Below are 27180 nucleotides of genomic sequence, written 5' to 3'. Positions count from 1 at the left end.
GCAAGTGTGATGAAAACATTGTGTGTATCTCGGGGCGTAATAATATTGCAAACTCGAGCCTATAAATCGCTCCGGCAAGCCGTCGCGATTTAACTTACTCTCGTTTGCAATATTCAACTTACACCCCATGTTGCACAATGTAGGTACTATTATTTACGTTACAAGTCCATCTATGGGTCACAAACTTACATATGTGTGCCAAATTTCAACTTAATTGGTCCGGCAGTTTCGGAGACCTCTCTCTTCCCCTGGCTCAAGGGCTACGGCCGGGGACTTTTGATATGTTCACCTCCTAGATAGTTCAAATAAAAATAGGTACAAAGTCAAAAATTGTGTTGCAAGCATTTCCCTCTATAGGTACTTTTTTGAGAATTTGTTGCCTGTGGCCTATTTTATAAAGCTACAAGTTACAATTTACAAGCGGAAGTCTCTTTTTAACACATAGGGTTGGAAAGAGACTTCCGCTTGTAAATTGTAACTTGTAGCTTTATAAAATAGGCCACTGGTCTAATTTTGAGTTATTTTTTGTCACAATTTGCCGCCCCTAATATCTTGCCGCCCTAGGCCCGGGCCTACTGTGCCTTATGGGAAATCCGCCACTGAACGTTCCCGATATGGCACACCATGCATTGAGGTTCATATTGCTTACACAAAACAAGTAAGGAACGCTTGCACCTGTCAGAGTCTTTATTACGTTGGCATAAGTTTTAGTTTGGCGTAATCTGTAGGAACGGTTATTTATGGTTTTACGGCACACTCACGTTAAAATATGTATACATTTGAGAACTTCTGTCCAAGGCATAAGGCTCAAAATCGTTAACCTTTGTTTAGAGCTCACAACAGCTGATTAATTAATAATTATGAACAGTTTTTAGACGATGCGAAAGTAAATCCTTACGGAATGCAGATAATGAATCAAATCATCAAATCAAAATATACTTTATTCATGTAGGCCTAGCAACAAGCTCTTATGAATCGTAATTAATCTTAATCTAATTATCAGAGCAATTTATTGATGTTAATATTATTCCATAATAAAATTGGATTATTATACATGTCAAATTTAACACTAAGAATTTCACAAAAGGATCGTCAAACATTAAAAAAAAATTGTATAAAAAAATACTAGTCTAGAATTTCTAGAATAAAATCTAAATGTCAAAAAAAAGCATAAGTAACAAACAAGTAGATAATATTACATCGGAATATCCATTTCCTCATCAATAATCAAATAAATAAATAATCATTTCGAATAACAATTAATCCCACGTTGTATTATCATTCATGTAGTCCTGTGTGGTATAATAAGCTTTGGAAATAAGTTTACGCTTTACATAATTCTTAAATTTATTAATAGATAATTCAGTAATATGGTTTGGAAGTTTATTATAAAATCTTACACAATTACCCATGAATGATTTTTTAATTTTATGGAGCCGAGTGAAGGGCACTGCGAACTTATGTTTATTTCTAGTATTAATATTATGGATTTCACAATTTTTCCTAAAATTTACAATATTTTTATGTACATACAGAATATTCTCATAAATGTATTGACAGTGCACTGTCATTATGTCAATTTCCTTAAATTTATCTCTAAGTGAGTTTCTATGGTTCATTTTGTATATTGCTCGAATAGCCCTCTTCTGCAGAACAAAAATGGTATTTATCTCTGAAGCACCGCCCCACAGTAAAATACCATATGCCATAATGCTATGGAAGTAACTAAAATATACTAATCGAGCTGTTTTCACATCAGTTAACTGACGGATTTTGCTCACTGCAAAAGCTGCAGAGCTCAGTCTATTCGAAAGAGTAGCAATATGGGGACCCCACTGGAGTTTAGAATCTAAAGTTATACCAAGAAAAACTGTACTATCAACTAATTCCAATTCCTCATCCTTCACAATGACACTTGCTTGCACATGCCTTACGTTACTACTAGTGACAAACTTAATACATTTAGTTTTTTTCTCATTTAACATTAAATTATTAACATTGAACCAATTTACTACTTTTGAAATAGCATTGTTTACATCATTGTAAGCTTGTTGCTGTCGTTTGACTTTGAAAATAAGTGAGGTGTCGTCTGCAAACAATACTATATCATGGTGGGTCTTAACAAGGAATGGCAAGTCATTTATGTAGATAAGGAACAGGAAAGGCCCCAATATTGACCCCTGTGGTACACCCATAGAGACCAATGACCCAGGTGATCGCTGTCCATTCACATCGACCCTTTGTATTCTACCATTTAAGTAGGACTTAAGTAAATTCAGTGCCGATCCTCTAACGCCGTAATAATGAAGTTTCCTGATTAATGTTTCATGACAAACACAGTCGAAGGCCTTAGATAAATCACAGAAGACACCTAAAGCATCTCGTGACTCCTCCCAGGCATCGAAAATATGCTTAATTAGCTCAACACCAGCATCGGTTGTTGAGCGACCCCGTGTAAAACCAAACTGCTTATTATGCATCAAATTATTAACGTTAAAATGTCGAACTAATTGAGAAAGAACTAATTTTTCAAAAATCTTGCTAAATGTTGGTAGCACAGATATCGGTCTAAAGTTAGTGGGGTCAGAGCTGCTACCAGATTTAAATAAAGGAATTACTTTACTATGTTTCATTAGATCAGGAAACTCGCCGCAATCAAAACTGTTGTTAAATATAACTACCAAGTCAGGCGCTACAATTTCTACTAAGGATTTGACAGCATGGACAGAGACTCCCCAGAGGTCACTAGTTTTTTTGACATTAATTGATTTAAACGCCTTTATTACATCTGAGGTACAAACATGTTCAAAATGAAGGTCTCCACAACACTCTGGAGCGTTATCTTTTAATAATGTAACAGCAGATGAGGGTGATGAATTTAAATCCTTAGTTGTAGATACTGGTACCTAGGTGAAAAATTTTTCAAATTCTGTAGCTACTTCTAAATTAGAATCTATAATTTTGTTATCAATGTTTAGTTTAAGTTCTTTAATTGTGTGTTTCGAACGACCAGTCTCCACATTTATTACTTTCCAGGTTGCTTTAATAATGTCTGAACTACTTTTTATTTTCTGACTTAGATAATTTCGCTTAGCTATATGACAATCTACTTTAAACTTCTTCGAATACGCCTTCACATGTTCTTTAAATTCATCACTCTGATTAAACCGCCGTTCCTCATATAAGGCATACAGTTCACGTCTTCTTTGATGTAAGTCCGCAGTAGCCCACTCACTAAAAACTGATGCACCACTAACTACGACCGATTTTGAGGTGAATATCGCATTATAATGATTCATAAAAGTGTGAAAGAATGAATTATACATACTATTAGGACTCATATCGGAAGACAAAAAGGTTAGCGCCTGAACTAAACTTAGCTTCATTCTTTCCACGCGGTCCGAGGTTACTGGTACAAAAGTTATTTGTTTTCTCATGGTATTTTTCCTAAATGCCTCAAATACCATTAATTGACCTAAGTGGTCAGATTCTAAATTGCTGATAACTTTTTTAGCAATAGGAAAAATATCTGTGAAAATATTATCTATACAGGTTGCACTAGTAGCAGTCACTCTAGTGGGCTCCATAAACAAGTGGTTGAGATTACAAGATTTAAAAAGATTCAATAATCTACAAGACATTGTTGAATTTTCCATAATATTTACATTAAAGTCGCCGCATATAAGCAATTTCTTACTAGAAGATGATATTTTACGTAGGGCAGATTCCATTATGTTTTCAAATAATTCAAAATTACTTAATGGCGGCCTATACACACAGACAACAATAAATTGCTCTAATTCAACTGCACTTAGTTCTATAGTCCGTTCAACAGACATGGATACAATGTCCTTACGTTCCTTAAATTTTAACTGACTATTTAATATAATTAATGACCCACCATGTATGGAACTAAGTCTGGTGAACGAACTTCCCGCCTGGTGATTATTAAATTGGGGCATTAATTCATTATTATGTAACCAATGTTCAGTAAGACATAAAATATCAATATTAAAATCATTCAAAAAAAGTTCAATCTGCAAATTTTTTCCTCTAATACATTGAATATTTTGATGCACCAGGTGGATATACTTTCCATGTTTGCAGTATTTTTCATTATATTTATTTAAAACTAAATTGCCAGAGACAGAATCTTTTGTCTTAACAGCTAGTTTAAATCTATTAAATCATTGGTTATGACTGGAACCAATTCCAAGTTCATACTGGGCTGCTCAATAGGAGCAGAATTGTCTGCCAAATTCTTGGCAGAAATGTCAAGTAAATAGGATAGCGATAAAGCTATTTGTCTTTTATAATAATTTGAAAGGCAACACTTGCCTTTAGTCAAAAACACCATAGGCATATGGTATTTACTAACAAAATTGTTAGTGTCAATTATGCTAAACTTACTACTATATGTACAAAGATTATATAGAGATATATTTAACTTATGTCTAGTGGTATTTTCTGCCTCTGACATTTGCTCACAATAGGGGAATGTGAAAAAAATAATTTCATGCACTGCAAGCGAGTTTAACTGTTCAAAGTATTTAATTAAATTATTTTTGTTCACATTACCCCTATTCCCCATAAGAATAAGCAGTGTTGTCTTAGAATTAATATTACTGTCATTTAAAATTTGTTTTAAGATATTTTCAAAGCTACTGTGAGGCAGACAATTGCTGATTGTACTAAGTCCCTTTAGGTAAAAGCTTAAAAATGAGCTCATATTGCTTCCAATTTCATCAGAATACATAATAACATTAGGTTTAGGTGTGCTTTGTTGTGTAGTGTGGAAGGAGCTATTATCATTTACATGCTGTTGTGGTAAACCGTCACACAGGCTTAGGTCGAGCAAACTGGTCGACGAATGTTCAGTCACTTGCTTACAAGTACATGACTGGGCATTGGTCAGTGACTCAAACCGTTCTGAATTAAGCTTAATCTGGGATATTAAATCATCCATGGCCAAAGAATATTCATTAATCACCTTTTTAGAACTCTCATTTATATTTTCTAAGGATTCTATGGAATCCTCCAAACTCTGAATTTTTAATTTTAAAGTCTGTGTGTCGGTTTCATATTGCAGTTGACTATTTTCTAACTGGGTAGAATAAAAATCTAACTTATCCACTAAATTAACATTAATTTTACAAAATCTAAATTTTTTAAAAAACAATTTATTTATTTTAGACAAGTTTTGGTTTTTTTTTATGAGTCTATTTAATTTAATATATTTCTTTAGTTTGTTTCCGCTGAGCATTATTTATCATTTTTATCAATCCTTTGCAAGTAAAGATGATCGGGATCTGGATGATGGGATATTAGAGTGCCGATAGTGAATTCGTCTTTGAAATAATGCGGGTAACAATAAATCAGGCTTCTGAAAAATTTAGCGACTCAGAAAATAGTCGGTCGTCATGTCCTGAGTTAGTTGAGCTGACGCCAGTTACATATGACTTATTTTTAACTATATATCACAACTCCATACATCGGAATCACCTGTCAGAATTTCGGAGTTGGTATCAAGTTCAATAATAGGTCACCAATGTGTTCCATGATCATCTGCACGTCCTACACTTTAATTCTGTAAAGTCAACCTACAATACCAGAAGTTTTTGGAATGCTGATGCTGGTAATACATCACCAGTAGAGCTTCAAGCTGGCCTCATCAGGACTAAGTAAAATTACAAAAATCTCGTCAAAAACATCATTCAAAGCCGCTAAATCCACAAAAGTCACTTAAAAGCAATCCACATCCATAAAAACTGTTGATAGCATTACAAAAAGAAATGGAATATGTAAAAACGAAAATGTGCGATATATTTTTAAATGTATATACTCTATACCTTAATGCATAGTGTTCCACATATGGAACACAGATAAAAAACCTTCTATTTTCCAAAATATGCGTTGGGTATTTTTTTTATTATTTTTCCCTAATAGTAAACACATATATTTATCACATATAATTTTATTTCCATAAACAAAAAAGTCATGCATTGTAGGGTTAAATGCTACACATAATGATACATGCACAGGGAACGTGTTAAGTCATCCGAATACCATTATCTGAATACCATCGACACCTAAGTGCGACCTATTTGCGTGGCGATGAACAGGCTGTGTATAGTGAATGCTTGAGATTCTGTGAGGCGATGGATGCTAGGTGCTCAACTATCCAATAGATTTAACTTTAGTTTTAATATTGTATCCAATATAAATAATAAAACATTACAATATTAGTCTATGCTAATGTAATGTGCTATAATTGTTGCTGTTTTAAGTACTGTTATTGTTTTTAGTCTAAGTTTCGTGACGCATTGGTTTAACTGTAATGTCATATAAACATCTTTATCAATAAAATATAAAAAATATTTACGACTATCTTGCGACTATCTATCAGTTAACAGTGTTGCATTTATACATTTGAAAACCTTAAGTCACTCGAAAACCATTTTCTTTTCTCAGATTGTGGCTGCTCGACAGCCTTCATCCGAGTGTGGGCGGCGTTGGGCCTAGCCACAGACCTAAACACTATAGAGCAGGGCACCATGCAGCAGGCCCTGAAAGCCGCCGCCGAGTCCAAACGCCCTTTGAAGACTTGCATCGCTGACGCCGTCACACATCAAACACTCCCAGAAGATCACTTCTTGAGGAGAGGTTAGAAATAATAATTGTAATTTAAATCATTTACTAATTTATTAATAAATTATATGACACCAAAGAGCTGTATCAATTAGGTAATATACACGAAACAACATTTTAGGAGAAAATACTACAATTTGCAATTACATTTTTACACACTTTTATTTAGTTTCACCGCGTTTGACTATAAATAAATAAATAAATACAGTGTACTATGAACCTAATCTTATGATAATTATGACTTCACTATGAACCACTTCCTACTTTCTACAAACCAGAAACGTCACTTTTGACCCTGAAAGATCATATCCATAACAAATCCAGATCAAATTAATTCATAACCTACTTGTATTACAATATAATACCTATTACAGAATACGCCTCTGAATATTTTTAACCGACTTCCAAAACTCAAAAAGAGGAGGTTACAATTCGGTTGTATGTTTTTTTGTTTGTCTATAAAAACCCGAAGCAACAAGTGAATACATACATAAATTAATATATAATACTACTCTTATAATAAATACCTAGTAAACTAAAGAAACTTATAAAAGTTCCCTTAAATAATGCAATAGCTTCTGTCGGCGACTTTGTCTGCGTGGGATGATGACGATAATTGATAAAAAAACTAGCCTAAGACCTTTCCCGCGTCTCAAACTATCCCGATAGCAAATTTCATCTTAATCGGTTCAGTTCATCAGACAGACATAGATACTTTCGCATTTATAATATTATAGTAGGATTAGTAGGGATATATAGTATGTACCTATAGTTAGTAGGTATGGATGGTAGGGATGTGTGCAGTACCTACACTTGCATGACGTTAAATATTACACAGACTATTCCAACTAGTCAACTTATGTCCCAATTTATTGACTACAATAAATTACTAACTTAAACCAATATATATTTTCATGCAACCACCAAACTAATCAAATCTGATCCGATTTAGTATTAGTCCGAAGCTGCGGGCCGTAATCTTTTGGAACTGTTTGCGATTTTTCCAAAAGTATTCACCCATACCTGAAAAAGTTTTTCAATATATTAGCAACTATATTAGTTAGCATTCAAAATAGAAAGTTACATTGCGAACTGTTGGTTACGTGCATTTCAATCATGACAGCGATTTTTGCAGTACCACTATCACATTTTGATGTGCTTGTAGATGGTACAATTTGAGTACATTTGTTTTGTATTCATTTGACCATTAAATTAACCTTTAATATAGTGTGGTCGAGCCAGGGAGTATCTACTCAGCACGACCACAACCTGTATGTCGCTATGCCAAAACCGTGCGAGTGCAGTTTTTAAAAACGTAAGTACATAAAAGTACATTTCTTTTCATGAATATGTACCGCAAAAGAAATAATAAAATCATCCGTGGACATGCTGTGTAGTACCACACATTTGAGCAACGCGCACTGATGCCGCTTGCATTTGTTTGAAAATGGGCGCCGCGCCATACAACCCACTGTATTTGCGCACTTACCTAATAAAAGGGCAGTGACGAGTCCAATGACGAGGAGGATGAGCGCAGAACGCACGTCGGCGGCGCGCGCGGACGCGAACCCGGGCGGCGGCGCGCAGCGCGGCATGCCCGGCACCAGCGCCGCCTGCAACCGCGCCATTGCTCCGCCGCTCCGCAACAACAGCAAACTAAATCATCATCATCACGTAATGGGGTTGGCGCAGATGGCGCCATCATAGCTTGCCCTGTCTATCCCTAGAATTGTGTCAATTTTTGTTTTTTAATACCCTGGATGCAAGCTCTTTAAGCCAAATCTCATAGAAAAAGGGGCAAGCTATGATGGCGCCATCTATGCAAACCTTTGACAGTTGCCAACCCCATTGTATATTAAATGTATTATTTGAGGAGTTTCTACTACGAAGCTCAGTAGCTTTGTATATAGTCGTTGTTCGTGTAGTAGCCGTAGTAGGTTTCTAGTCTGTAATTTGATTTGCATTAAGGTACTGTACATACGTATTACCTACTACTTACGTCTTTTTCGGGTCATAGGTACACAAAAGTTGTCTCTTTTATACCCAAAGGTTAGAATCAACTTTCGGGTATAAAAGAGACAAATTTTGTGTACCACCTATGACCCTATTAGGTCGGTATTCACCTACTACAGCCTTATTTTTGGTTGTGAATTAAGTAGGTATTTACATCGACTAAAACCAGCCCAGACGCAATTTTCGGGTCCGAATTTTTATCACCAATGTTTTTAATTTTCTAAAACATTTAAGGCCGCTATTGGCATATCATATCGTCGGCTAAAATCGCAAATCTCTTATCTCCTCTTAAATTAGTTAAGAGATTTGCAACTTTAGTCATTGCCAGCTAATTTCCTTGAAATGGTGAAAAGAGGTTTGCGAGTTAAACCGACGATATAACCTTTCAGAAGACAGTCATACCAAATACATACATGTCATGATTAATAGATGTTGGGTGCGTGCTATCTCCTTTATATGTCTCCTTTGTCGATCGACAGTTCGACACTCAATATCCCCAAAAACGTTATTGAAGAGGCGGTCTTAGTATGACATTGATGGAGAGATCAGTACAACAAAACGGATAGGTACAACAGCAGAATTCCAAAAGGTTTTACGATACTAAAAGCGTTCAATTGTTATGAATTTCAGGGTTTCAATAAATAAATACTTCATTGCTAACAAAATAGGTGTTGAAACCTTCGAGCAACACGGAAGGGAGGCGGCATTCGCACTATTTCCCCTCTGCCTAGGTACAAGATCAACTGATCTACCGCGCGTAATAAAACTAGTTGCGCTCGGATTTTTCACTAGACCGAGTCCAGACGCGCGCGTGAACACAGCAGCAGAAAAAAATGCCTAATTGCTCGGTTTTTTGTCGTAAAAAGAGGTCTGGGGCAACAAATTTACAAAAAGAAGGTGTTACTTTTCACATGTAATATTTATTTTACATATCATACGTTTAATTACATTTAAACACAATTATTATATTTTAGTCTCATGTAATTGTTGGATTTATTGATTTTGCTCGCCCTGCTCGCCCAGTACAAATTGCGGATCGGTCGAGCGACAAATCCGACTTCTTATCTCTCAGAATAGATCGAGGTTTGCAAGATTTGTCTTTGATGTGTGTCATTTTCTATGTATTTGTGTCGTCATTACAGATTGGATTTTGTATGTAAGTGTGTGAGAAGTGCGACTGTGTGCACCTTTCCCCCCGCAAAAAATGACAGAAAGATTTGTACGGTAAGATATCGCATCAATCGCATGGGCCCCTCCGTAAAGAAGCCGGTGTTGCTCGAAGGTTAAAACCTATAAAAGATACCCACCGTGACACGTCATAAATTTTATAAATTATATATAGGTACCTAGTAAACTAACACAGCCCGTCGAGACAACGCAAGTTTCGTCAACATAAGTTACTAGGTTGCATTAGCACGAATTGCACGTGCTAGGTTGGTGGTTGGTGCTAATGGAATCTAGTTACTAGTTAGAGGTCGTAATAAGTTGATAACTAGATAGATACTAGGAAGAAATACCTAAAGTTCCCGCAGCAAGGCCGCGAATTTGTAAAGGAGTCTTCATCACTCCACATGCACTCTGTTGGTTAGTAAAGTAACCACTAAATATAATTATATTGACGTATAGCTGCAATAGTTCGTTACACCATATATTTTGGACGGTGTGACGAACTATTTGGCCATCTTTGGCTGCTACAATATATTTGACGCTGACTGTACACAGTGCCGCCGTACCTTTTCTAAAAGCAGACTACTCGTGGCCAAGCTCTTGGTGACAACTCTATTGCGCATCGTGTGACCGCATCTTCAAGACAAAGTTTGGTTTTGTGAGCCACATTAGGTCATTTCATAATCCGGATAAGAATTGTTGATGGAGTCGCCATTGCCGGGTACGGCAAGGAATATTGAGCTGTGTGGGTGTTGAACACTGGGAAAGACGAAGTGTCAATCGGCTAGTATAGTGTATCATAAACTTGCATGGCTGAGATCGCACGTCGTTGATAGAGCACGTAATAGCCACAGACCATAGACTGAAATTGTTAGGGCTGGAATGAAAACACGCTGGAGTAATCAATAATATCTACTGGTTTACTAGAAGATCAACTTATCCAAAGCTCATACATTTGCATTCAAGTCATGACAGAGCTAAAGAGTAATTGATTGTAAAGTGTAAGAAAAAAAATCTTGCCCGAGTTTGACGGCTTAACTAGATGGCGCATTACAGCGCCACATGTTTTGTGGTACCTAAATGAATGGTCAACGCCAAATTTTGGCAACCAGAACGTTTATACCAGAGCATTTATATACCTATAGATAAACGTACGAAGCGGTACGTAGGTACAGTGACATATTACTTTTTAAAAACAAGCGTAAGACAAGTATTTGCTGCACTGCGTGGTCTAGTTCGAAATATGATCCGTGTGAATATTTGACTATCTAGAGGACAAAGTTCTGGTGATTATAAATTCCGATAATTTCACAGTTCAAATACACAGTTCTGTGCTAAAATCAGCTAAAATATTCAGATACCAAGTACGAGTAAAACTTCTTTTCATAAGCAAGCAAGGTCAGTGATAAGGTTATGCCAGGAAACTTTCCTGAGGAGAGTTTAAACTCCCATCGCAACGGTACCGGCTGCTCGAGCACTTTGCTTAAGAGTCACACAAACCGGCCGCCAAAAAGGTGTCCCCATACAATCAAATTTAAAACGTCATGGTTACCTGACGAGCGTCGGGCGAGCGAAGAGGCGGCGGGAACGCGAGGTGGGCCCGCGTGGACGGCACCGCCAGCTCACGCAGAGCGCGGCGCCCTCGCGCCTGGCTCAACGACCTGTACACACGTAAGTACAGTGCAAAACGATATGCTTAGCTTACCTGACGAGCGTCGGGCGCGCGTAGGGCGAGCGAAGAGGCAGCGGGAACGCGAGGTGGGCCCGCGTGGACGGCACCGCCAGCTCACGCAGAGCGCAGCGCCCTCGCGCCTGGCTCAACGACCTGTACACAACAACAAATTCCTCAATGAGAAGTTTAAATAAAGTAATTTATGTCAAATTCCTAGACCATGCTAGTCATACTATCATTTTGATGTCAACTGCTTCATTGCCGCTTCGTTATTTATTGCCGTAAATATTATCATAGTTATCTTTTATCTTAGTAACTCTACTGTAGCTGGTAGCTGCGCGCAACTACGCTCCCTCCAGTGTTCATGGAAGACCAACGTTAGGTACCTACTCCAGTAGGACCTGGTATTATGCTGAGTGTTCGCCTTTTTCAATGTTGTTAAAGTGTAGGTACAAGTCTTTTTATTTCTTTTTTCTCTGTTTCTGTCTACTAATACTGAAATAAATTTTATTCTTTAAATCAAATGCATCTAATTCAGGCCTCAGTTATTAGTTTTAGCACCAGCTATAAGTTATTAGATTTAGCAGCAATTTTGCTGCCTGGAATTTTGACATATGCGGCAGCAATGCAGTCGGCAGTAATATCGCGCTGCGATACTGCAGCAGTAATGGTTATGTCTAAAAACGAGCGCTGGTGGCCCAAATAGCGGTAAGAGCGTGCGACTTTTAATCTGGAGGTCGCGGGTTCAAACCCCGGCCCATACCAAAGAGTTTTTTGGAATTTAAATTTATGTATGAAGTATCATTTGATATTTACCAGTCGCTTTTCGGTGAAGGAAAACATCGTGAGGAAACCGGAGTAATCCCAATAAGGCCTAGTTTACCCTCTGGGTTGGAAGGTCAGATGGCAGTCGCTTTCGTAAAAACTAGTACCTACGCAAATTCTTGGGATTAGTTGCCAAGCGCACCCTAGGCTCCCATGAGCCGTGGAACAACGTGAGGAAGAAGAAGGTTGTGTCTAAATGGGAACGTCACATTTAGTTATATATAATATAATTACTTAAACCAGCGGTCGGCAACCTTTTAGCAGCCAAGAGCCACATAATACATAGTTAACGAAATTGAAGCGAGCCGCACTTTGTAAATATTTGTGCCTTTATAAGACATTGTCGTTTGTCAATATAACTAACAGAGTTCGTGATCACGGAGTCAATATTCGGTAAATACCATTGACATGTATCTAATGACGGGGCTTACGAGCAATAGCCCTAGTTGCTTTAAGGTGACAGCCCATTTCCAACGACAGCTGCATTACTGTTCATTTTACTATGGAAATTGACAATAACAACGACGCGTTCAGTACCAGTAGTGCAGCTGCGGTCCGAAATGGAATGTTACCATTAGACTGCACGATTGGCGCGACTTCGTGAGTCATACCCCTAAACTAGCACCATTCTTAATGCCTATTTAAGGCCCGTCTTTAGATGTATGTCAATGGTAAATTAAATAAGTACGTTGTATTTTAGCTCATCCAGTAAAAGTACTTCCAGCTTCTTTGTTTTGTTTCCGAGGCTCATTATATTCTGATAACAAACGGCCAGCGTCGATATTCGTTGAGAGACGATAACGAAATATCGAGATTCGTAAGAGAGAGTGAGACAGACGTTTATAGTACAATTGATTAATCATACGTATGTGAAAAGTACCGGAATTCAGATTATGAATTCGGATTCAGGTTCATATTGTATAAAGCTAGCCTCTTTGTAAATTAAATATTTACAATCGCAATCTGCTCGAAAGTGCTCGAGTGGAGACCACGGACTAGCAAACGCAGCGTAGGACGTCCACCCACAAGATGGACGGACGACCTTGTTAAAGCCGCCGGAAGACGCTGGATGCGGGTGGCTTCCAACCGGTACGAATGGAGGTCCAAGGGGGAGGCCTATGTTCAGCAGTGGACGTCTTATGGCTGAGATGATGATGATGATGATGATGACAATCACAATCCCGCCTTCAGCGATGCTTCCACGAATGAGGGCAGGATTTAATATCGATGAAGATAAAATGTTTATATTCCATTTTATGTCCGCGATATGTTGGCAGTTTCGTATATAAATAGGTGTTCGTGTTATGTTATGACATACATGAAAGTATGTAACAGAATACCGTAAAATGGTCCTACTTTATATAATAGGTAATTGTAATTTTAAAGATAATTTGAATGAATTTTTAAACTATTCATTAGGTATTAGTAATGTAATGACCGACGTAGCACACTTGTATCACATTTTACTAATTAACTGTGGCAGGTCTTTTTACTATGAAGGGGAAACTTTTCGCGGTAACTCAAGCTACCCTAAAAAAATATTTTAGATATTATTTTACGACTTTGCTGGATTAATATATAAACTTGATATATAGCCATAGGGATATATGTATAGGTAAATTAAGTATAAATAAAAGTTACTGTCTTGGGTTCAAGTCTCACCCAAGAGAGTGCATCATTTTTCCACTTTTAATTCTAAACATAGCATCGTTCGCAGACTAAAAATTAATTTATTATCCATAATTATCAAATTGCAGCTTTCTAGCACTAACTTCGAACAACACCGGCGTCCGGAGCACTAACGATCACTTCCGTATATAGTTTCAAAGCATCAGTGAATTCTCGATTTGAACATTAGATATTGTTAGGTACGGTACCTATACTAATAATAGGCCTTTTCATCTGTGTCAGATGTTTTAAGCAGCATCCCGGTAACGACACTTGCGTTCGTGGCGTGGTACCTATACTAAGTAACTATTTATTAATCTGTGCCTATACCTAGCAGGATAGGCATCATAAGCTCCCTCCACACTCGTGCGCGAATCGCGGCGCGAAGCCGCGAACGCAAGTGTGGCGTCGATTTTCGCAGACAGCGAAATCGACTCCACACTCGCGTTCGCGGCTGGCTCATAGTCTGGAGGGGGCTTAACAAGCGGTTTATGGCCGGTTTAGATTCGCGGCTCGTGGCTCGTCTCGCGGCGCGTCTCATGGCTCGCCTCGAGCGCGTAAGCCCGTCGAACTAATGATTACACTCTCGCCTCGTAGCTCGGTTCGTGGCTCGTCTCATGGCTCGTAAGCTCGTCGAGCTAATATATTTTAAACATTAACGGCACGGCATAAGGTTTATTACCGAATGACAAGCCGAACGCGAGCGTCCTTTGGCTCGTGCCCAAAAAACCGCTCCTCCACGCGAGCCAGGCGAGCGCGAGCCGAACTACTACTTGCCCACCGTCTAGCGTCTTTCGAGCGTCGGCGTCTGGTCAGCGCTATGAAAAATGACGTCGCTGCGCAGTTGCGTCGACGTTGCGTCGAGCAGCGGCCATAGAGTTGTAGACGCCGACGCTCGAAAGACGCTAAATGTGGGGTGGCCCTAAGAACCGCGCCTGTATGGCGTATACCTCCGGCATTTGCCGAACGTGCCAAGTGGAAAGATTACTATCATGAAAGGAGTTTGTGTGTTAATACCAGACAGAAGTTTTTGTGGCAAAAACGAGTGTTTGAGAAAACGAAACATCGATAAGTCATAGGTAGATTAATATTTAAAATATGTAACTTCTACTTGCTGTAGGTAAGTTACCGAGAAATTTCAATAATGCAAATCAATCACAAAGTGGTACATAATTTCTTTATTAAAATATTTAGTATGTACTTAAAAATGCCAATGCCAAAAGAATAGAAAACTACCAACATATCAAAAGAGAGGAAGATATCGAACGTGTTGTGTATTTCGCGGTAGCTATCTTCATATAAAAATGTACTACGTATCTAAGTATAACGTTAAGCTAACATCGATAACAGACATGTCGATATTTCATTTCTTCAATCAATTTATTTTGCCACAATAACTTCTATGTCTGGTCAATACAAACTTGAGTGTGGACCGCGCGGCGCGCTGCCCGGCGAAGAACGCGTAGTCGAGCCGCGCGGCGCGCGCGAGCCCCTCCTCGGCCGAAGACACCAGATTCTCTGCGTCCGAATACCCCCGGATGTAAAAGGCATTCAATTGGGAGTCTTTTGTCGACTGGAACAATAAAACGTCATTATTCGCTTATCCATATCCCTTTCACTTAGCCTAGCCTACATTGCTACAAAATTCATAATTTAATATGTATAAATACTGTAAAAGGTATGTTGATATATTTTATGACTCACGGCTCGATTCGGAAAATGAATTAGATTTCTACTAGACTTCAACAAGTTACGATATGGATAATTTAAAGATATTTGTAAGATGAATATATATGTCAAATTTGACGTTTCCGCGATTCTGGAGGTCCTCTTGAACGATTTCGACAAGTTATGAAGTTTAGATATCCAAGTCACATCTAGTCGATATCTAATGTAGATCTAGTTGATCTCTAAATCGTCTCTAGATCTTGTGATTATCTCGAAATCTGAATAGGCCTGTCATTCTCTTACATATTTTATGCTGCATTTTCATTCTATCGCTGAACATTTTTAGAATAAGGCAGAAACAAGTGATTGGATTAGCACAACCCTCTAACGTCAACACTACAAACCCAAAAGATCAAGCATACCATTGTAAAAGTATACAAAATACTGAATAAATTTTCACCTTGCTGCTGGGAATTAATTCTTCGAAAAAATCTAATTTGATTGGCCTAAATTTACTGTGTCTATAGGGTATTTGACTATTAGTCAAATTAGTTTCTTTTTTTAGGGTTCCGTAGCCAAATGGCAAAAAACGGAACCCTTATGGACTCGTCATGTCTGTCTGTCTGTCTGTCCGTCCGTATGTCACAGCCACTTTTTTCCGAAACTATACTGTTGAAACTTGGTAAGTAGATGTATTCTGTGTACCACATTAAGATTTTCACACAAAAATAGAAAAAAAACAATAAATTTTGGGGGTTCCCCATACTTAGAACTGAAACTTAAAAAAATTAACCCATAGGTACGTGTGGGTCTTCAAAAATGATATTGAGGTTTCTAATATCATTTTTTTCTAAACTGAATAGTTTGCGCGAGAGACACTTCCAAAGTGGTAAAATGTGTGCCCCCCCCCCCCCTAACTTCTAAAATAACAGAATGATAAAACTAAAAAAAATATATGATGTACATTACCATGCACACTTTCCACCGAAAATTGGTTTGAACGAGATCTAGTAAGTAAGTAGTTTTTTTAATACGTCATAATCATAAATCGAAAACCGCAATTTTATTATGTTACTTGCTGCTACGGAACCCTTCATGGGCGAGTCCGACTCGCACTTGTTTCGAACTGTGAAAGGGTTATGCTTATGACATCGACCAAAACAAAATAAATGCTGCTTCAATATAATAGTATTTTATACAATCGTGATATACTTAATAGAGAGCTTTTCAGTCGAGTACCGTGTTTAGGCAACGAAGCTTGCTGAGTTGCCTAATTCAGGTACGAGATTGAAAAGCTTGATTATATCACTATTGTATACAATATTTTTTCTATGAGTCAACAAAAATAATACTTTAAACTAGTAGAATCATACAAACAAACCAAACCAAAAGTATGCAGATGGTACGCGAGCAGCCGCGATACCTTAATCATACTACGTGCCCCGGCCGCCGCGCCCGGCGCCATGGTCAACGACACCTTCTCGTAACTCATGAGGCCCTGGTACTTGCTCCGCGCTAAATTAAATTTTTAGACAGTAAGATTTTGGCCACCGTAGCCTATGGAGACTAACAAGCAACACTAAGTGGTTTTCGTAGTCTATGGATGTTGCTATATTAAGGGTGTCACATGCGAGTTTCTGACTTATGAACCAATTGTTTCTACTATACAACCTAAAATAAATAATTAATTTGAGCTATGGTTTTGTTTCGTCCTCTTGATCGCGGCGAGCTGTGATTGGTCAATTTCATTATAGTCGACTAAACTGTATCGATATGAATATTATAGTTGAGTTGGAAGCCCATACATTAAAAATACCCAATTGAAGTTTGGTATAAGAAATCTTAATTCAAGAATTATAGTCGACGAGTAGAAAAAGCATTTTTCACCTCAGCAGATCGAACAAGAGTACTTTGCTTCTTAAAAACAGTGAGCAAAATGCGATTTTGCTCACTGAGTCATTTTGTCTCTCTCAGTGAGCAAAATCGCATTTTGCTCACTGATTGAGACAAAATGAGTGACCATTCAAGTGACCTTTATAGTCAAATGTCATTTCAACATGCGGGGTCTAATACAAGTTCGATATAATTGGGTTCTATTATCTCTGTCCGGTATGTTCTCACTACTTAGGGTGAAAAATTTTGTGTACTACACGAGATCAAAGTTATTTACATCTCGTGCGCTTTTGAATCCCTTACTACGCTCAAGATTCTAAATTAGATTCACTCGCTACGCTCGTGAATCTATTATAGAATCTTTCGCTTGCACGGGACTCAAAATAACCACTCGAAGAAATATCAAACTTTGATCTCTTGTTGTACAAATAACTATTATGTTTCTTAAAACTCGCCGTGTAACTTGTCAAGCTCTTATAGGCTTTTGGGCGTCAAGAGATTACGATACTGTTGACAGTACCAGCTTTCGTAAGCTCGGCGGATTTTCTCAGAAAACAAAAATATTATTTATTAATAATATAATCTGCCTTTTGTTTGCCATGAAGATTAACTTTTAACACAACCTGAAAGGACCGAAATGAAAAGACTTTCGCTTGAAATACGAGGCTTAAGAGAATGCATAAGATTAATAATTTATTACCGTCGAAGTGTCGTCGAATGATGGTCCCTCTGACAATTTCTCTAGAGTCTCCTTTGGTTAGGTATAATAATAAAAATATAAAATAGGTGAATGTGCTAAACTTCAAAAAAAATATTTACAAACATTTTACGTAACAGCTACTTACTCCATATAAAAATGACCTGTCACAGGGATCACCATTCGACGCGAGCGGTATAGTTCGAAGTACCCACCATGAGATACGCCTGGTCCACACCATTCTTTATATATCCGATTTTGAAGTTAGGCGAGTGTAACGCTACGTCTTACGTAGGCGAACAACGCGCGAACGCGGCGCGGCGCGGCGCGGCGAAATCAATCCTTTGATGCCCATAGAAGTGTCCTACGTAAGCGATCTCGTTGCGAACGCGGTGCGGCGCGATTTGCACGCGAATGTCAGGCGGCGCGGCGCGGCGCGGCGCGGCGGCGGCCGCTTTCGCCGCGCCGCGTTCGCGCGTTGTTCGCCTACGTAAGACGTAGCGTAAGACGGCGGCGACGGTGTCGACGCTGGCGACGCGCACGGACAGCACGGACGTGATGAACGCGGCGTATGCGTTGTACGTCACCACGGCGAAGAGGAGACTCCACGCGACCGGCATAGTTCGAAGTACCTACCATGAGATACGCCTCCCAGCAAACATTTTAAGTATTTTTTCCTAGGCTCGAAGAAGGTTTTACCAATTTAAGTGAAAATTACGTCCTAAGTCACCAATTATTTTACGTATTGTACACTTTTACTTCCAAGTCAAAATATAGGGATAATAAAACGTAAATTTCACTTCATAAATACACCATGAAGTCAGGGACTTAGGGGTTGAAAATAAGGCGAAATATTAGGTAAAATTAACCTTAAACCCTGACCAATAGGTCAAATCTACTAATAAGGTATTTTAGGTGTATTATTACTTAATTATTACTTATACGGGGACTATGAAGTCACGGACTTAATGGTTGAAAATAAGTCGAATTACTAGGTAAAATTAACTTCGTACCCTGACCAATAGGTCAAATATACTAATAAGGCCTTTTAGGTGTATATGCGACGTAATTATTTCTTATACGGAGACCATGAAGTCAGGGACTTAATGGTTGAAAATCTGTCTAAATATTAGGTAAAATTAACTTCGAACCCTGACCAATAGGTCAAATGTACTAATAAGGCATTTTAGGTGTATATGCGACGTAATTATTTCTTATACGGGGACCATGAAGTCAGGGACTTAATGGTTGAAAATAAGTCGAAATATTAGGTAAAATTAACTGCAAAGTCTGACCAATAGGTCAAATGTACTAATAAGACATTTTAGGTGTATTTGCGACGTAATTATTTCTTATACGGAGACCTTTAGGTCGTCGAATTTATGTTGATTTAGCTACTAATTTTAATCAATCAATCAATCAATCAATATTTTTTATTGCGAGAACATAGTTGAATTATGTACATATAAGGTGATAACATTTTTAAAAGCGTCTTATGTTCTACCAAAGAAGGCATGCAATATAATATTTACAATAAGCTATTTACAAGTACAAAAACAAACGAACAAATCAATATATCCACTAATGTCAAAAAATAATAGAAAATCAAATGTCTAAATATTACACAAAAATAAATTACTTGGTCAAATCAAAACAAATAGGTACGTAACAATTTTATAGTATTAAGTAATGATGTCAGATTTTATGGTTATTAGGATCTAATCCTAAGGATTAGGATTTAGGTAAATGTTACTTAAAATAGATACCAAATTGCGACCAAATAGTTAAAATCACTTGTAAAGTACAATCAATACCATAAGGTTGTGCCGCCATGTTCTTTCATTATAACGAGATGCTAAATATGAAATTGCATAATTTAAGTTATTATATCTTGAATGGTGCCATCGCACGGTACTTCATTGTGCTAATATTCAAAATAAAACAATATTTTTGATCAAGTCAATACACTCACACACACAAATATTCAATTACAACACTCAATTACAAGCAAATATATGCATTTTGATTTTATAAAATGTTGAAAACTTAAATATTTCAAAAGCCCATCGATAGTTTTGTATGTAAACCTAATATACTGTACGAAAAAATTTTCTGTGCACTAGATTTCATCGTTCTTCATCAGCGTAATCGCCCTAAATTATTTTACATGACTTAGTGGCCGCCATTATCATTGCACAACTTAAAGGTGTTTTCTTGTTAGACATTTTGTATCTGAGTGAAAAGAATATATAAGCGTAATGTTTGTGTCTCTTTTTCTCTTCATCGCGTCTCATCTAAATATTGCCTCGCAGAGTAATTATATGGATAAAAATATGTCGCCATCAAGTCTAAAGGTGGTAAAGATTACCAAATTAGTACATTTTAACTACGCGGCACGTCGTGGCGACGTCGAATCCACGTCGGAAATATGACCTAGTGTTGACCTAATGGTTGTAATCACTAATTTACCGTCAATAAATACGTCGCCGGCACGTGCGTTTTTTCCCCATTTATGTCGACTCGACGTGCCCACGACGTCGATTCGACGTGCCTCATTTTGGTCCCCTAAATAATGCGACCTAAAATAGGTGCCTTTTTCGGAATATCGACCAAAAATGTTTGCTGGGCTGATCCACACCATTCTTTATATATCCGATGTTGAAGTTAGGCGAGTGTAAGACGGCGGCGACGGTGTCGACGCTGGCGACGCGCACGGACAGCACGGACGTGATGAACGCGGCGTACGCGTTGTACGTCACCACGGCGAAGAGGAGACTCCACGCGACCGGTATAGTTCGAAGTACCTACCATGAGATACGCCTGATCCACACCATTCTTTATATATCCGATTTTGAAGTTAGGCGAGTGTAAGACGGCGGCGACGGTGTCGACGCTGGCGACGCGCACGGACAGCACGGACGTGATGAACGCGGCGTACGCGTTGTACGTCACCACGGCGAAGAGGAGGCACACGATGAGGAGCACGCTAGCCGCCGGCGCGGGCGGGGTCCATGAACCGCCTGGAAATGGCATAGGGAAACAGCCAAATTGTTAACAATTTCTGAGTCTTGTAGAAAAAATACAATATAGTTATTGAAGTTTGAGGACTTTGAGGTCGTGAATTTATAATTTAAATGTCACCTGTAGTTACCTACTAAATAGATACGTACCTACTATCATTAATGTACTTGCATAAGCACATAGGTACATTAATGATACTGTTGAGAAACAGAAGCAAATCATCTATTAACCAGTAATACATATACGTGAGCCAATATGTTGAAAAAATATCCTCCGCAGCTCGCATGACTTTACGAAATACTTGAAAAAAAAATATGATAAAAAACCCTGCTATGAGTTAAGTAAGAGAAAATGTGATAAGCTTTCTCTTAGTTTGGGACAAAGTTGATCTGTGTAAGATGTCCCCTAAAATTTATTTTATTTTATGGTACCTAAATTATACAGCACCTTGTTGGCAAAGAATCCCCGTGGTCCACACGAAGGCCTCAGTATACTCCATAGGCCGAGAGTCGTTTGGGTTGGGGGTCGCTCTGCTAATAAGTACGACGACAATCGAAGCCGCCACCGCTACCGCCAGCACACAGGCTAAGAGGCGCGCACTGAACGGAGCCAAGAAGATGTCCCGCACCGTTGATGTTTCCTGATGCCGGATATAAATGTTGCACCTGTCGATAGATAAGTTCATGCATAGTTACCGAATTTAATGCTTGTACTTGCACCCGAAGCTCACTCGTCAGGATGGCCCGAAGAGTAGAGTCAAAAGTTAATTTTTCTTTATAATTTGGCTGTCCGAAAAGATCCTTGTCATTGTTCCCGATCCGACCCTCCGTCTGACTGCTTATCAAGTTACTCTGAGACCACTGGCTTCCGTCGAATACCTACGGCTCACTAATGAACATGAAATTGTTTTCCGCAGACAAAGAAAATTGCATTTCCTGTTCCACAAAAAGCCATTTACGGGTACTCAGCATTACAAATACCTATAAAAATGGATTAACCTACAAAATAATAAAACAGACGGACTAGACTGAGTAATGTTAAATTGTAATGTGAACTGCAAAGATTTTTATGCTCAGTAAATGAGGCTATGGTTAAAGTGTAGAATAAGGAATGACATTAATAGGTACGGACTTTCATTTTTTTACGCTTATAAGTATAAGTATAAGTATTTGTGTATATTGTAGTATATAAGGTACTGGCGCTCGACGCGGTCTCAGTACATGTCATCTTGAAACTTAAGTCATTGTCAATAGAGGCGACAGCAAGATGTCATCTATTGGGCTTTAGCATGTCGAACACTAGTACGTTTACCCTATCTATGGTATGGTAATAAATAAGTTAAAATGAGTAATATCTAAACAAAACAACAGTTAAAAATAAACCTGCTAATGAGTTTAACAGTGCTGATATAACTGTTTATAACTTCTGCCGTGCTAACAACATATGCAGAGTAATCGCAGTTGAAAAATCATGCAATTGTTTATCTGGCTCTCTTTGAATAAGTTCTTTATTCAAACGATGCTCAAGTACTGCACATACCATTGATACAATAAGCAGGGCAGACTTAATATCCTGTACCTACAATACGAGAAGTAGTAAGTAGCCTTTTTTTATTTCCAGACTATTTTTCTATTTATAACTTGAAACAATTCTTGAGATAAAGCCCGCTTATCGATAGACAGAAATTGTTCCTAACTTTATCAACAACGTACTTATATTCCTTATGAAGTAAGTATCTTAATCAGGTATCGTACGTGCCCTATTAATCCTTCACTATAAATAGCTTGCGGTATTTCTTCATAAGGCTTTTGCGTTAGTTTCTTCGATAATTTAGTGGTAGAATTAAACGTCGATAAGTATAGTTCAATACATTAAAGACAATTGGAGGTAGGTTAATTGTTCTAACATTTTGAGTACTAAGATTAAAAAGCAAAGTGTAAAGGATGACTCACGTTAGACCAGGCCATGTCCGGGTCGGAGCTTCCGGCTCTTACTTTTCCATGATATGACAGTAGATCACGTGATGCTGTCCATAGAAAACGATGCCCCGGAAGCTCCGGCCCGGACACGGCCCGGTCTAACGTGAGTCATCCTTTAGATTGTAAAATCGACCGTATTCTCGAGCGAGCAAGTGCTATGCGCACATGTATTTCCATATTCCTACCTTAGTATCTTATGGTTATAAAACTCACATGGTTTCGGCAATAGGGAAAATGAAGTCCATATCTTGGTAGCGTGGCGCGTGGACCGTGATCGGTTCTAGAGCGATGTCTACCGAGCGCTCGGTCAGCGCGCCGAGGAGCCCCGTCCACGCGCCCTCGTAGCTTCGGAACCCTAGCTTGCTGTAATATCTCGTCGAACACCTGCGGATAATTACTTGCGTATACCTATACCTACTGACAGAAGGATAAATCTATTTATCTATCTATAGGTACATATAATAAAGCTGAAGAGGGTCGAAAGTCTGTACATGGAAGATATTCGAAAAAAAGTTGGCTGGGGATACTTCGAATCGATAACAGAACACGTCCCAACAGTTTTTAGAATTTTTGTCTGTTTATCTGTTTGTCGGTTTATTTGAACGCGCATCACGTGAAAACGGCTGAACGGATTTTGATGAAAACTTTACTAATCTTTCGAAAAATCCCAGGCCAGGTTATAGGCTATAAAAATTCAACCACTGACAGGGCGGGTAGCCACAACACTCGATTGAATTAAGTTTGCCCCTGAATCTTATGGCGCTACTTAGGAAGGAGGGGCAATGTTTTTTCAAATAATATGTGCTACCACTATTGTGTAAACTAACACATGGCGCTGAATTTAATACGTTGTTACATGAATAAGTTCCCCCGTTAGGGCGCACAAGGTGGCCCGCGACAACGATTATCCAGTTAAATTTGCTGAGAACATTTGAATTAGGACAGGTCACGTAATTCTTCGGGGAGACTCATATAATGATAAAATCTTACGAGGCGTTTATCCTGAACGTAAGGAAATGCAGAACATCATCAAGCAATGCTGGCGCCGACGGTCCGTCGTCATCGCCAACCGGCGCGCCGTCGCCGCTCGAGTTACACCGACCAACGACTAACTCCTCGCCTTGAAAGTTACGCGCCTCCACGGGGTATGGGGACTCCATGCGGGACATCGAGCGGTCACGGTCCCAGTCGCCTGAACAACATAAATTTAAGTTTGTGTGTAAGTTTTTAATCCAATAACTTGGAACGAAAACTTGTGGGTTCATACACTGCTCTTCTACAGTCACACACGACTAAAAAGGGAGACATGTTGAATAAAAACTATAACAACAACAACATGAATAGGTAACTAATTAAAAAATCGAACTTTTCAGAGACACGCATTTCTAGAAGACCCGAAGTACATGTCGGGCCATGCTCAATGTCCCTACAGAATCCTGCACAGAGCATGACATACTTGTTTCTCTATTTCTGTATCAAAGTGAATATTTCTTTGGAGGTCCATTACACAGGTTGCAGATACAACAAAGTATCTAACTAACATTGGGATTCAAAGAGATAACGGAGTATTAATATTCTTTGAGAAGGAAACCTTTTTATAAGATTTTGTCCTCAACTGATTCACAACATTAAGGTATTCGATAAAACGTCTTACCCACCTAAAAAGAAAGCGTACAGAGTTGAATTGGTCCGAACTTTGAAGTACTGGATCAAGTGTATTCCTTCAATCCCACGATTAACATTGTTCGCTCTAATCCACTTGTTAAATTCTCTAGTAACAAAGAATTTACTTATGTTCACCATATCTAATGTCCGAGAGAAATTGTAATTTAAAACTCCTGATTGGAACAGCGGGTAAATGTTTCCCTGTTTCTTGTAAGTTTGGTTTCGAGTCAAATTTCGAAATCTTTCCGATGTTCGATAATAATTTCTCTCATACTCCGTTTTGTTGCAGTTTTGATCATAGCGATGTCTGCAATTGTTGTAGTAATATTGCTTTCTCGGTAAAAAGTTACGTCTCCGATTAGTAGGTTTAGTTGCTGATTTGTATAGGAAGTTGCCATTACAAATTTGTAACGAGCGCAATCTAGGCCTATAGTTGTCATTTGGAAAGGAAGCTACGATATTTTGGTCGAATCGTATAGAAGTTGCATTCATTACACCGTTGATGTGGTGGATGTCCTCGATGGATCTGCTAACTACAAGCCAGTCGAAGGACGCCGTGTTCATGTCAATTGAGTGGAGCTGTAATAAACAACGACAAACCAAATAAAGGATTTATTCACTAAAGCTATCATAAAAGATACGAATTACTTATATATAAATATTTAACATGCCTCCAACAATATATAAAAAATTTTTTTATCAAACCCAAATTTTGTTCAACTGCTGGTCTATAATATCTAAGGCATGAAATAACACATACGTAGACAAAGAATTCAAATATATGAATACCTATCTGTTTATTTTCTCCCAGGTCGAATAAAGGAATATAATATATTCCAAATTTTTTCCTGGAATTACATACGCCTCGCTTTAGCGTTTCGGATATATTCTGAATTTGGAATCTCGAATAAAATGTGTTGTTTACTCATAACAACTATATATTAAGTACCTTAATAATTTTAATTTTATATGTATCTTTTGTATACCTACCTATAGTTTCTACAAGTTATATTTTATTGGTACTACCTACTTTAAAAAAAAAGTACTGTCTCCTTAGACGTCTGTAGCCTGTATAAATATGAGCTTTTTTATGGAAAAATAATGTATTTCTTAGAAACGCTGTTCTTAGCTAAAACAAACTACTACTACTTTGAAATTTGGTATGGTATTTTTTCAATGACTACAAAATGAGTAAGAATGTGAATGGTCCTTCTGTGGTATAAGCGTCCGTAGCATATAATGTCACAGCACGACTGCCAGGAAGTAAAAACCAATTACGTTTGTATAGAGATTTCGTAACTCGTATTTCTCGATTTCGTAACTGAGCCCGGGCTAATCCTATTGTCTATTGTTAAGTAAAACCGCTCGTGCCACGTGCCACAACCACCTGCATAAAAACCTGCGTAATTCGGTTACTGAGTACCGGCGAGTCGAACACTACAGAACCAGTCTAAAATGTGTCATCGAGATGCGTAACAAAGGCGCGTTATCGGAGAGCGCACCTACACTGGTTTTTTGAGCGTTGGACTAGCCCGCGCTCAGGTGCCAAATAGAATGAGTATGACCTTTTTTTGCAGGTAAGTATATAGCACGTGCGGTTTTACTTAAATAACAATAGACAATAGGATTAGCCGCCGGGCTCAGTTACGAATCTACGGACTATACCTGTGTTATAAGTTTAGCCAGTACCACGCTGGCATTTCGCTGCATCCGAGGTGCCAGGATGACGATCCCGACACCGATTTGTACGTGTACGCGGTCGACCACATCTGCCGCCGCTGCGATTCCGTTCACGCTCAAACATTTCACTAGACGCACTGTAGCCCACTGGCAATCTGCAAAATCACACAGACATACCATATATTACATATCAACTTGATACAAAAATTAACACTAATATTAACTTTTTTTTTAATAGCCTAACTTGTGTCCCACTGCTGGGCAAAGGCCTCCCCCTTCTTCCGCTCACGCAGGCCTAATATTAACTAAACTTAAAAAATACTTTGGATATTTAAACGGGCACGGGTATAAAGCAGTGTATGTGGCATTCGACTGTGCTTATTTCTAAGACTGCACCGATGAGTTGGGCAAATTATAGATATTTTTACCTGTCTCGCAAGCGAAACGAAACTTTAGTAGATTAAATAAAAAAACACAAATCGGTTGAGAGATGACGGAATTCTGACCTGCTAGCATGAGTAACGTTCTCGCCTGACTCTATACATCTTGCGCTTCTTCAAATAGGTATGAACTCGCGCGTGAGA

The 27180-nt window shown here is 38.4% G+C and overlaps 2 protein-coding genes across 2 annotated transcripts in view; one reads left to right on the top strand and one right to left on the bottom strand.

The window, feature by feature from the left end:
• Positions 1 to 6727, top strand: part of LOC134663343 (acyl-CoA Delta-9 desaturase) — a 33306-nt gene extending 26579 nt beyond the window's left edge. Inside the window, exon 6 of the mRNA XM_063519709.1 lies at positions 6472 to 6727. Coding sequence (XP_063375779.1) covers positions 6472 to 6668 — 197 coding nt within the window. The 3' untranslated portion in view covers positions 6669 to 6727. The remainder of the gene's footprint in view (positions 1 to 6471) is intronic.
• Positions 6728 to 7554: 827 nt separating this feature from the next.
• Positions 7555 to 27180, bottom strand: part of LOC134663292 (uncharacterized) — a 30240-nt gene continuing 10614 nt past the window's right edge. Inside the window, exons 2-11 of the mRNA XM_063520028.1 lie at positions 26582 to 26751; positions 24910 to 25495; positions 24242 to 24443; positions 23465 to 23635; positions 21720 to 21937; positions 21060 to 21271; positions 15415 to 15566; positions 11534 to 11653; positions 8138 to 8304; positions 7555 to 7671 (exon numbers count right to left, since the gene is read on the bottom strand). Of these exons, the coding sequence (XP_063376098.1) occupies positions 7577 to 7671; positions 8138 to 8304; positions 11534 to 11653; positions 15415 to 15566; positions 21060 to 21271; positions 21720 to 21937; positions 23465 to 23635; positions 24242 to 24443; positions 24910 to 25495; positions 26582 to 26751 (2093 nt within the window). The 3' untranslated portion in view covers positions 7555 to 7576. The remainder of the gene's footprint in view (positions 7672 to 8137; positions 8305 to 11533; positions 11654 to 15414; positions 15567 to 21059; positions 21272 to 21719; positions 21938 to 23464; positions 23636 to 24241; positions 24444 to 24909; positions 25496 to 26581; positions 26752 to 27180) is intronic.

The sequence above is a fragment of the Cydia fagiglandana genome, chromosome 1 (assembly GCF_963556715.1).
Source record: "Cydia fagiglandana chromosome 1, ilCydFagi1.1, whole genome shotgun sequence".
NCBI classification, from domain to species: Eukaryota; Metazoa; Arthropoda; class Insecta; order Lepidoptera; family Tortricidae; genus Cydia; species Cydia fagiglandana.
Note: the sequence above shows the minus strand (reverse complement) of the source record. Positions and strands in the feature narration are given on the sequence as shown.